The following is a 12,452-nucleotide window of genomic DNA, read 5'->3' as shown; positions in this document are numbered from 1 at the left end:
GAGGGTCCCTCAGCCGGAGCCCTCCCTTCCTGCCCACCCCTCAGCCTGAGGCCAGGCCATTTCCCCTGCCATGCCCACACAAAGGCTGTGACAGATCCAGTTCTCCTATCCTCTCTTCAGCAGGTTTTGCTTTGCTTTAAAAGGTTAAGATGGTTATTTACTGCATTTTTTTTTTTTTTTGAGAAGTTTGTTGGTGGGAGAGTAGGCCGGAATTTCACCTCCCACAGTGGTCAGGTTCCAGGTGTGTCTGCTGCTTGCTTGCTAATGGCAATCAGGAGGCTACAGCGGCCCCAGGTGGGCCTGGTTTTTCTCCTCCTTGCTTGTCTGGGCTGGGGGAGCAGCGCCAGAGCTGCAGCATCAGGCTGTGGTTACAGATGGTGGTTACAAACATTGGGCCTGAGCCCCAGGAAGCAAGTCCCATTCCACAATGCTGGCCTTCCTCCAGGCACTGGGGGCCTCCTCTCTCTCTGGATCTGCTCAGCTAGAGCTGGGTGACTGCAACAGAGAGGCAGTGACCCAGGGAAACAGGAGCGAGGAAACTGTTTACTTGGGTTGGGCTCCTGGCAGGGCCTCTGCTGAGTGACTCAAATGCCCATTTACCAAGGCCTTAGCAACGCTGGCCGCCGGGGTTGGAGTGTAGGGAGATGCTTTAAAGAGGTAGGACACCATTGCTGGGCATGGGGCAACTGAGAACTTTGTTATCGGAGATTCCTGGTTGAAGGGCAAACGACAGGAACAGACTTTTCATCACTTCTGACTCAGGTATTGGGCAACTGTCCTGGTTAGCCACATGGTCAGTGTCACCTGGTTTACTAATAATCAGGAGTTCCCGGCTCCAGGAATAGGCTGGATTTGGACTTTTCTAACCAGCAACCCCCACTTTTTTTTTTTTTTTTGAGACAGAGTCTCGCTCTGTCGCCCAGGCTGGGCTGCAGTGGCCGGATCTCAGCTCACTGCAAGCTCCGCCTCCTGGGTTTACGCCATTCTCCTGCCTCAGCCTCCCGAGTAGCTGGGACTATAGGCGCCCACCACCTCGCCCAGCTAGTTTTTTTGCATTTTTAGTAGAGACGGGGTTTCACCGTGTTAGCCAGGATGGTCTCGATCTCCTGACCTCGTGATCCACCCGTCTCGGCCTCCCAAAGTGCTGGGATTACAGGCTTGAGCCACCGCGCCCAGCTTAACCAGCCCTTTTTAATCCTGGGCCCGGCTTCAGCCTGAAGGCGGGTGGGACAGCAACCCAGACAGCAGCTGTCCAGTTCTTGTCAGTTCTCTTTTGCCTCTAGAACCATCTCTACCTCTGGGACCTTGGCTCCACTAATCAGCTCCCTCCCCCAACTATGGGCACAAACTAGGAGAATTAGGAGGCGGGGCTGGCCCTGGCCGGGTTGAGAGGCCTGCAGCCCCACCCAGGAGCCAGACAGGACACATCCCCCCCGGGGGCTCTTCTACTCTTCCTGGTTCCTCAGGGACTGCCAGTCAGATCAAGGCAGCTAACACACTTGCATGGACCTTTAAATTCCTACTACTTCTCTTCTGCTTGCTCAGCCACAAATCCCCCGATGGCCTGAGGAGCCCTGCACTCCCTGCCTCCCACTGTTGTTTTTCTCTCCAGGGTGAGTTCTGTTACGTAAGAGCAATAAAGAGCTGATGACAGTGGCCTACATTTTATGGAGATTTTACTATGGGTGTATTTTAAATGCATTCTCTAACTGAATATTCAAATACAAGCCCCTGACAGGGGACCAGGGAACGAGAAATTCTAAGAAGTTTCCTGACCCCAGGGTGTACAGCCGCTAAGTGGCCACACCCGACTCAAAATCGGCTTGCCCAGACACTGAGGTCTTTCTGCACTTTCCAATGCACCACTCTCCCCTTTCCCAGACCTGCACTGGGGCAGGGGTGGGGAGGAAGGGGTTACGAGGTCTTCAGACAACCTGCAGGACAGGAGGCTGTAAAGTACAGAAAAAAATTTATTGGAAATCTCTTGAATACATTTTAAAGTGTAGCTCAGTATTTCCAAACAAAGTAGGTTGGAAAGGTTGGAGGAGGAGGGACTCTGCCACCTGGAGACAGACAGCTGGTCCCAGCCTTTCCCGGGGGTGCTGCAGGAGTCAGTCTAGGGCTTATTCCTTTTATGGTAGGGCTGAGGGGCAAGGGCCGGCCTTAACAGTTGCTTTACTTCTCCCAGGCTCAGCCCAAAGTTATGGCTGAGACTCTTCACAGATGGAGCATTGGTGAAAGGCTGCTGCCACCTACAGAGGCCAAAGATTGCTGCCTGGGACAATGGCTAGTAGGCCTTTCCATGCAAGGCCTTGGAAAGAGAGCAGTGGCTGAAATATGGGGGCATTAATAACTTACCAGGGGCCTTCCCCCTTCTCAAAGCTGGGGCCTTGGTGATACACCTGGGCCTGGGTTCAGCAAGCCACGCGTGTGCTCTGAGCCAAAGATAGGAGGGCCAGTTGGCTGCTGCTGCTGCTGAGAACAGTTCTCTGTGGCAGCAGCAGCATGCAGAGCTCGGGTCCCCTCCAGAGCCTGCTCCAGTCCTCAGAGGTCAGCCTTGTAGGTGAGAACAGTGTCACATGCAATTTACTAACAAGCAGTTGAGAGCGACCTGGTCCACTGAAGCACAGCTGCTGCCAGTGAGTGCCCCAGGTGGGTCAGGAGGAATGGAGTAAGCCTATATCTCCTTGGCCAGGACTACCAGCGAGGCTGGGAAAGGACAGATGGTAGGTGGGTGAGGCTAGACACTGGACTTATTCAAGTAACAATACCTGAAGGGTTAAGTCAATCATACGCCCAGCTTTGGTTTCTCAACCAGGAGCCAATCCAGCTGGTAAATCCCAGGGCAGTGTACAGACCCTGGGTTAGAGGGAGGTGTACCTAGGCCCAAGCAGGAGGAGGAAAAGTTCCACAGGACAGCCCCAGGGACCAGGAACAAGTACTCCAGCAGTCGGGGGAACACACACAACATCCCCTAACCACTACATGTGGCCATCACATTTAGCACCCAGGACTTCCTGGGCTGCAAGAATGGAGTCAGTCACTCTGCAGAAGCTGTGGGAGATGTAAGGCTCTCACCAGGAATACGCAGCTGTCCAAGGTAAAGCCTGTAGTCAGTTCCAGTGCAGCCACGCTGGGAGGTGACTTTGCCCCTGGCCAGCCGTCTTCTTGGATCTCGCCGTCTGTATGGTGGGAAGGAAGATCCTCGCAGCAGCAGCCCGGATTCTCAGGAACCTCCAGAAGAGGAGGTCTCTGTCCCAGGAAGAGCCCTCCACCTTCTCCAATGAAAAACAACTCACCTCAAACATCTTTTCTCTATAAAATATCTGGTTTCTCTGAAAGTAATAAATATTTACCATGTTCTATAACCAAGGAGCAGCAACGGGGGAAAAAGAGGAAAAGAACTTTGCTGTGACTCCAAGTGACAAAATCCTAGAGATTCAGGGTTCCATTTTTATCTCCCATGGAGCTGAGGACCTGAGCACGGGCAGCCACCAGGGCTGCTCAGACCCTCCCAACCTTCAGGGGTGGGAGTGGCTGGTTTTGGAGTTCTCATCTTGGGCAAGCAGCCCTGTCATACTGCCAGAAGTACAGGCATTGGGGCAAGAGAGGGAGGAAGAGGGGAAGAAGATGGAAGTAGAGGACAATGAAGAGAGCCAAGGGACTCCTTCCTTCTTCCTCCTGGCACTGTCTCCTTCCTCTTTCTGCCTCCACACCAATCTCTTGGCCACCAGCTGGAATGTCAAATAGTGGATGGTAACAGCAGGCAGGGAAGGGGCCAGCTGCAAGGCAGGCCCAGGCAGGAGGCTGGCAGCAGGATGAACAGGATGACATCCTTGGGAAGCAGTTGGTGATGGGCGGGGCACACAGATGGCCCTGCTGAGGGCTTTTTCGTAGGAAGGGTCTTCCCATCTCCAAGGCTAGCATGTGAGTCTTCTCCAACTGGGCACTGGGCTTGACTGCCACCACAGAGTCTCCAGGAGGTCCAAGAGTAGGGACTTCTGGGTCCCCATGAGAGAAGCCAGCCTCCCTTCCACCTGGCTCAGAGCAGGATGAGGGGTGGGAGCAGCTGAGGCATAGGAGGCTGCCTGTCCTCTGGGGCCACAAAAAGGGGGTGCTGCTGGGACTTGAGGATACTTTTACTGCAGGGTTTCCACAAAGGCATCAAACTCGCGGACATTCTTCTCATGCACAGCCAGCTTCTCTGGTAATGAGTCCTGTACCGGAAAGAGAAGGAAGAGCCATTTACTCAGGCAGGGCCTTGAAGAGGCAGCTAGCCCAGTCCCCAAAAGGGGAGGAAGCAAGCAAGACAAAGTTCAGCCCTAGCTGGGCCGAGCAGGTGGGAGAACGCAGGGCAGCTGCGTAGGCACAGGGTGGGGAAGGGTATATGCATCAGGGCTTTGCAGGGGCTGGAGGGTTAATGGAACGGCCTTGGGAGTCCAAGTGGGTCACACACTTAATGAAGGAGAAAAGGACCACAAGAGTGAGATGATCCAGAAATTAAACATGAAATATCCCTGGCACAGATCTGACTGACACTAGAATAAAACACGAAGTGTACAGCTCTACAAATTAAACAGAGTTTACAAAAGATTTCTTCACACCCTTTGCTGGGCATCAGGACCCCCTGGGGAACATGAACCAGGTGGCCCCGCTATACTCCCGAGATTCTGACACAGCAGCAGGTCTGTGGTAAGGCCTAGGAATCTGTATTTTTTTTTTTTTTTTGAGACAGAGTCTTGCTCTGTCACCCAGGCTGGAGTGCAGTGGTGCCATCTCAGCTCACTGCAACCTCTGCCTCCTGAGTTCAAGCAGTTCTCTGCCTCAGTCTCCCGAGTAGCTGGGATTACAGGCGCCCGCCACCACGCCCAGCTTATTTTTTGTATTTTTAGTAGAGACGGGGTTTCACCATGTTGGCCAGGCGGGTCTTGCACTGATGTTGTGATCCACCCGCCTCGGCCTCCCAAAGTGCTGGGATTACAGGCATGAGTCATTGCACCTGGCCAGAATCTGTTGTCTTTACACCAGCTGAGGAAGGGGTGAGTTAGAGGAGGTTGAGAGAGAATGGTAAAGAGAGCAGCAGAGGAAAACAGAACTGTGAAAAGTTTAACTGTCCTAGAGTATCAACTATTAATAAAAATGTGTGTCTACTGATGATTAAATGAACAGAAGCTACATCTGCAGTTTCACCATCACAATTTCCTGACAGTAGGGGTTTAAACATGACCACAAGGCAGTCTGGAGAGTCTCTTGCCTGGGAGCTTATAATGTGGCCTGAACACACCAAGAGCTGAGGGTGGTTTGGGTGCAGCTTCCTGAAAGGAGAGGGAGGCCTCAGAACTGGCTATGGCTGTGGCATCAGTTGAGAGAACTGGAGCCACACTTTCTCCAAGTGCACGTCATGATAGGGGGAGTTCGGTGATTAAAAGGCCAAATTGAGGAGCCAGATCCTCTAAGATCAAACAAAGCTTTGTTTTGCCTGGGTCTGTGTGACCATGAGCAAGCTAATCATTGTTGGTTTTCTCATCTGTAAACTGGGATGAGAAAATTTACCTCTTACGACTGTTGAAGATTCATGTAAAACACTAAGAAAAATGCCTGGCACTCAAAAAGCCTTGATTTTTATTTTTATTTTTTTCAGACAGAGTCTCACTCTGTCACCCAGGCTAGAGGCAGTGGCACAAACATGGCTCACTTCAGCATTGACCTCCCCAGCTCAAGCAATCCTCCTGCCTCCACCTCCCAGGCAGCTGGAGCTGGGACCACAGATGCATGCCACCATGCCCAGCTAATTTTTTGTACCTTTTGCAGAGACAGGGTTTCACCATGTTGCTCAGACTGGTCTTAAACTCCTGAGTTCAAGTGAAGGCCTCAGTTGCTTCAGCCTCCCAAAGTGCTGAGATTACAGGCATGAGCCACTGTGCCTGGCCCCAAAAGCCTTGGTAATAATAATTATTACTATATTTATTCATTTTTTTTTTGAGATGGAGTCTCACTCTGTCACCTGGGTTGGAGTGCAGTGGTGCAATCTTGGCTCACTGCAACCCCCACCTCCTGAGTTCAAGCGATTCTCCTGCCTCTACCTCCTGAGTGGCTGGGATTACAGGTGCCCGCCACCATGCCTGGCTAAATTTTGTATTGTTAGTAGAGACGGGGTTTCATCATGTTGACCAGGCTGGTCTCAAACTCCTGACCTTGTGATCTGCCTGCCTTGGCCTCCCAAAGCGCTGGGATTACAGGCGTGAGCCACCGCGCCTGGCTATTACTGTATTGTTATTACCGGGCATGCTTTTCTCCTTAAAGCAAATCCGGGGCAGCTACCATAGGATCTTAGTATCTATTTAGGAGGTGTTCATTCCACCTCAAAGAGGGCCATCTCCTGGCATGGGGCACCCAAAGTTTGTGGCTTGTGCAGGGCACTCTTCTGCCCCTCAGAGGCAGGAAGAGGAAATGCCCTAAGCAGAGATGGGGTCATTATGGTCAGTATCAGGACATCTGGCCAAGTGTGCGAACTGCTAGATGACGGAGTGAGCTCTCTGAGGAAAGGGCAAAAACAGACACTCAGGACCTCACGATCTCCTCTGCCCAGTACCACTGGCATCTCCCTGGAAAGCTAAATAGCTAATGCAAGGGCTGTCAGAGCAACTTGGCCTAGTAGCATCTGCAAGGAGAAGACGTCAGGCACAGAACAACAGGAGCATGTAAGTAACGCTGAGAATGTGCAGAGAAAGGAGGAACCAAGCTCAAGCAAATTCCAGATAATGACTGCTGGGCACAATGCAAATCTCAAGTGTGATCAAAAGATAATGGTCTAAGTATGTCTCTTTTCTACTACAGGGAAGACAGAAGGTGGTAGGCCTCCTAGGCCTGTGGCAAAGGAATGACCATCAAATAAGGATGCACTGTGGTAGAGGAAGGCTTTTCCATACCAAGTCTTCAGCCATGGACTGTGCTCCAATATCTATGGAGAGGCTGCTCAGCTGAGGGGGGTTCTGAAACTCCCGATAGAAGGTCCCCAGGTCCATCGGAAGAATGTCATCTTTAGAAAAAGCTGGTTTCTTCAAAAACAAGACAGACTCAGTTTAGCTTGCCTTGAACCACAGAGGAGATAAGCTATGAACAAGTCTTTCCTTCTAGCAATTATCAAAGAAAAGGTTCTTCTGGGCTTATCTTAGGGAGCGAAATCTTTACACTTTTCTCTTCCAGACTGTTTACTTCTAATGCTGGTAATAATATTCCTCTTCACTAGTTAAGTTTATGTCCCCTTTCTTCAAACTCCTTGCCTAGGCACGAATAGGACCTAAGTGGATATCAGTGGAAAATCTCCATTTACAGTTGAATTTCATTATGAATTTTAACCAAAGGCATGACACAAAATGCCTTGTTGTTTATTGGCCTCCAAAATATCTCCCCAGACCGGGCTCCACCGGTCCATCCCTTCTGTTTATACCAGCACATCTGATCCCTATGAAGGAAATCTGGATCAAGTACACTAGGTGCTTCTAGGTCTAGTTCCCCGGGACAGCAAAGGTCAAGGAAGGTGATGGCGACTTACAAAGTCTATCATAACAAAGTCATCATGGGTATTGCCACTGCTGCCCCCGCTGGAGCCATCTGAGTGCAGGCTGCCCTGGAGAGGAGATTCGGTCTGTGGGGAATCTGGAGGATTCACCTGTTTCATAGCAAGGCAGGGTTAGGGCTGATGCTGTGACCCAGATTCAAGTTACTGTAAACAATCTGAAAATTCTGGGAAGAACTTAATGCTGGCTACAAATCCATAAGCCAAGGGGCCATGGTTTACAGTCTGTGGGGGATTAGTGTGACTCTGGCCCAGGAAGAACAATGACTACTGCACCATCTACCGGGAACTCGTAGTCAATGGTGGGCTCACCATCGGATCGGTATCCTCCAGCTCCAAATTCTTGGGAGCAAACATGGCAAAGGGTATATCCAAACTCGTCAGGGTCACCTGAAGAGACACAGGAGAAAAGCATTCATGCCTGCCCCTCCTGCAGTGTTCATGCTTCCTTCCAGGCTGCCAGAAGCCCAGAGGTCCAGCAAGTTCGCCCACCTATGCTGACCATGTTGCCCCTCAGGCTCCTGCCTTGTTAGAGGCTCCCCAAGCTCCCTCACCTCCCTGTCCCCCATCACATACACCCACAGCATAAACAAGGGTTGGGGTCCTGAGGACCCTGGGAATTCAGCGTTGCAAGCCTGCCCCATAGTCATGCAGTAACAATGTGCTTCACTGGCCCCGCTGAGGAGGAGCCTCCCAGTTCAATTCAAATAAGGCTGAGACAATGACGCAGTGTTGTGTTTTTGTAGTAAATGGTATCTAGGTCTAGTCTCCCTTTCTTGTAGGTGGCCTTTAAAAGGTCACAGAACAATAGTTCTTAACTTATTCTGGAGGGGTAGCACAGGTTATTAATCCTCTTCACAGAAAAATTTACACACACATGCAGTTTTGAGATATTAATATTTCAGGTTAAGAAAACTGCCTGTGGGACCTTACTCTAAGAACTCAGACATTCTCACAGGTGGCAGTGGCAGGAAAATCACCTGATTAATGGGTTTGTTGACAAAAGCCCCCACTTTTCGGACGAAGATGGTCTCCAAGACATCATGGGGGGAGGCCCGTCCCTCGCTGCTGTTTGATACAGTTTCAGTATCCTCACTGGAGAAGAAAGGTTAAGTTAGTACTCATTCTCAAACCACAGCAGGACAACTTAGTTCTCTATAAATCCACCATCTGATGGGGCTGTGGCCTAGGGCAGGAGTTGGCCCCCACTGGCCCATCAAGGGGAGATGGCATTACGTGGTCTGGCTGATGCCACTATTGCCCTGCCTTTTGAGTTGATTGCAGAGGGCTGCACTTCCTGGAACTACTAAAAGTTCTAGCTTTTCTTCTTCTTTAGTTCCAAACTTGATTCCTTAGCCTGCCAGAGCTCTCTTCGCCCTTGACAAATTGCCTGGGCTAAGGTTCTCTGGGCTCCCTGCCATGTTTCTTCCCCTCTCCTCGCCCCCAGTCATCCCTCCCTCAACTAAAGGTCTTTGAATGACACATTTACTTTGGCTGCTCCCACTCCCTCCTTCCCCAGCCCTTCAGACTGAAGCTGAGTCCTGCACAGGGGGGCCTAAGCAGCAGCAGTGGGGGCCCATGGCTGAGGCTGCCAAACCAGCAAGCAGCAAGGGTTAGGAAAAGTCCTCTGGCCAAAAACAGGGATTCAAGGTGGGCAGAGGATTGTGTAGTCAAGTGGCCCCTGGGCTCCAGCCAACAGGGAGGACCTGTACTGTGCAAATTTTGAGCTCTTATGACCTCCGTTTAAGAATTCTCACACAACAGGGGCCTCTGTCTTTACTCCTGGACATGTCCCAAGAGTCAAGGCTCAGAAAACTAGAGTGTAAAATGCCTTTAATCATCTAACACAGGGAGAAAAGGGAGAGGATGGAAGTTTGAGAAGACAGGAATGACACAAATTATTTTTCCTGATGCATTGGCACACACACAAAAAAACTTCCTAAAGGACTTCCTTCCCACTTTACCGTGGGAATAAAAAAAAAAAAAAAAAAAATCAGGAATTTCTATCATGAGAAAGTTCATTTAGAATGTGAGGAGGCAAAGTAATCTCATTATCTCTGGGGACTTCAAAATCAAGGGAGGGTAGGGCAGGTCAAAACAGCCCATGGCTCCCCAGGGAGAATGAAAGCATAGTGGAAAGAAGGGGTGGGGCTCTGGAGTCAGAGAATCTGCTTGCCTCCTGCCCTGTGAGTTAAGTGAGCTCAGGCCAATCACTTAACCATTCTGAAGGTTTCCTGTCTTTAAAAAAAGCAGGCAGGCCGGACGCGGTGGCTCAAGCCTGTAATCCCAGCGCTTTGGGAGGCCGAGACGGGCGGATCACGAGGTCAGGAGATCGAGACCATCCTGGCTAACACGGTGAAACCCCGTGTCTACTAAAAAAAAAAAATACAAAAAACTGGCCAGGTGAGGTGGCGGGCGCCTGTAGTCCCAGCTACTCAGGAGGCTGAGGCAGGAGAATGGCGTAAACCCGGGAGGCGGAGCTTGCAGTGAGCTGAGATCCAGTCACTGCACTCCAGCCTAGGCGACAGAGCGAGACTCCATCTCAAAAAAAAAAAAAAAAAAGCAGGCAACAGTGGTAACTTCTGCAGGGTGGAAACGTAAGAACGTTCGCTTCCTATCTAATGTCTTCAGGATTTGAGTTCTATAGAATGTATCACTTCGGTAATCAGAAAACACAAAGCTTTACATTTTTTCACATGAGGAAAATAGTTGTTCCAAAGGCTCTCCACGAGGCTCTAACGCAGCAGAAAAACGAGATCAATCCCAACTACAGCACAGACATACTATGGCCCAGACTTCAGGGCTATGGTCAACAACCTGTTCTGGTCCTTGGGGAATACTAAGGACTGACTCCAAGGATATAAATCTTGGGGTAAGAGAAAAACATCTGACAACCCCTTTACTAGATAAAGGTGACAAGAACTGAGCTCCTGCTGTTTCCTATTAGTACTGAAGTTCCAGGCCAGCTTCCTGACATCCCAGCAGATGTATCAGATTCTTATCAGGGAACTTCAAGGAGTCCACACTTTGTTTTTCTCTTTCTTTTTAAAAAATATATTTTTGAGGCTGGGCGTGGTGGCTCACGCCTGTAATCCACGCACTTTGGGAAGTCAAGGCGGGAGGATCACTGGAAGCCAGGAGTTCGAGACCAGCCTAGGTAACACGACGAGACCCCATCTCTACTAAAAATACAAAAATTAGCAAAGTGTGGTGGCACGCATCCATAATCCCAACTACTCAGGAGGCTGAGGCAGGAAAATCGCTTGACCCCAGGAGGTGGAGGGTGCACTGAGCCATGATTGTGCCACTGCACTTCAGCCTAGGCAACCGAGTGAGACTCTGTCTCAAAACAACAACAAAAAAAAGGAAAAATAAATTTTTTTGAGAGACAGAGTCTCCCTATACTGGCCAGGTTAACCTCAAAATCCTGGCCTCAAGCAGTCCTCCCACCTCAGCCTCCCCCAAAGTGCTGGGATTATAGGTATGAGCCACCACTCCCAGCCAGGAGCCCATGCTTTGGGCTCAAATGCCACGCCCCAGCTAGTGCTGAAAGTTACTTTTTACTGATACTAAATAAGCACATGTGTCAGGGAGCCCAGGCCCCTGGCCAGCCTTACCAGAGACAGAGCCAAAATGTGAACTCACCTACTGGAGGGTGTGGCAGCACAGTGGGTTCCATCAGAAGGGGTGCAGGTTGCCAGTCTCTCCTGGTCAGCCTGGGCACCATGGACAGGCTGGTTGGAAGCAAGGGGTACCCCACCTTCCTTCCCAGGAACCATCAGCTTTGGGGGAAAATGGAAAGAGACAGTGAATCATGGCATGCCAGGCAGGAGGGCAACCTCACATTCTAGCATGATAGTATCTGCTTTTGACTTTTCCATCACCAACGTGCCACCAAGTGGGCAGTAATCCCTGGATCTTTATCCTCTCTGAAACTCAGTTAATGGAAGAAATGCACAGTAATGACTACAGATGAAAAAGGAAAGGGAGAAAAATCCTGGAAAAGCCTTTCCTTTCTGAACTCTAACAGGCACCTTCCTCTCAGAGAGTCACTTTAGGTCTCTGAAGTTACAAAAGAGCTTTGCTTCAGAATATAGCACTTAGAACATATCCCTCTGCCTAGACAGAGTCCTCAACTGCCTCTGGGCAGGGGAGGCAGCATTGGAAACCCATGGTCCTCCCCATCTTTAAAGATACCTGGTGAGGGTGTGTAGCATTTAAGCCAGCAGCAAACACTACTGGATAAGCCAGGTCAGCTGATCCAACGCCCAGGGCAGCAGGCTGATAGGAAAGGCGAGAGCTTGAGAGCTAAGCAAGAGAAAAACAAAGAGAAGAGGAAAGACAAGGAAAAAATAGGCAATCCCAGAGCGTGACAAACAAGAGGGCTCAGCAGAGAGATGAGGAATGGCTCCCGCCCACATGCCCACAGTGCAGGGTCCTGACGTGATAGGGTTAGGGACATACCAGGCCATTATCAGAGGAGAAAACACAGACTTGTTTGTACTGGGACTGGGATTCCAAGCTGTGGAGCCTCCCAAAGGCCTCAAATAAGTTCCTTTCTCCCCGTTTTCCCAGGGGCTGAGCTAACTGTTTCAGTGCTAAGCCCAGCAGATGTGTAGAGCACAAGCCTGGGCAGAACTGGCAGCCGAAATCAGATTCTTCAAAGTCATTTTATTCTCTCCTTTGTCCTGAGGCCTTTGAAACAGAAAGTCATCTTCTCTAATCACACCCTCCATCACCCCTGGGTATGGGAATGTTGCTATTTATATTGAAAAAAGACAGAATACCAGTTGTGAGTTGTTTATTTAAAAATCTGATATAAATAACTCCATGTATTTTTCACATCAATGGTAGGAGGAGGGGCAGATGAAAA

The 12,452-nt window shown here is 50.2% G+C and overlaps 1 protein-coding gene across 19 annotated transcripts in view; it reads right to left on the bottom strand.

Moving 5' to 3' along the window:
• Window positions 1-1,952: 1,952 nt before the first annotated feature.
• The window catches only part of ATG13 (autophagy related 13), a 58,562-nt gene continuing 48,062 nt past the window's right edge, over window positions 1,953-12,452 (bottom strand). For 10 of the 19 annotated variants that reach the window (XM_009186184.3, XM_003909965.4, XM_003909966.4 and 7 more), the window contains 7 exons: window positions 11,777-11,887; window positions 11,225-11,361; window positions 8,560-8,674; window positions 7,892-7,969; window positions 7,556-7,672; window positions 6,930-7,058; window positions 1,953-4,217 (listed from right to left, as the gene is read on the bottom strand). In XM_009186184.3, coding sequence (XP_009184448.1) covers window positions 4,140-4,217; window positions 6,930-7,058; window positions 7,556-7,672; window positions 7,892-7,969; window positions 8,560-8,674; window positions 11,225-11,361; window positions 11,777-11,887 — 765 coding nt within the window. In that variant the 3' untranslated portion in view covers window positions 1,953-4,139. The remainder of the gene's footprint in view (window positions 4,218-6,929; window positions 7,059-7,555; window positions 7,673-7,891; window positions 7,970-8,559; window positions 8,675-11,224; window positions 11,362-11,776; window positions 11,888-12,452) is intronic. The other 9 variants (XM_003909964.4, XM_009186193.3, XM_009186195.3 and 6 more) reach the window with 5 other exon arrangements.

Source organism: Papio anubis, chromosome 12 (genome assembly GCF_008728515.1).
Source record: "Papio anubis isolate 15944 chromosome 12, Panubis1.0, whole genome shotgun sequence".
NCBI lineage: Eukaryota > Metazoa > Chordata > Mammalia > Primates > Cercopithecidae > Papio > Papio anubis.
Note: the sequence above shows the minus strand (reverse complement) of the source record. Positions and strands in the feature narration are given on the sequence as shown.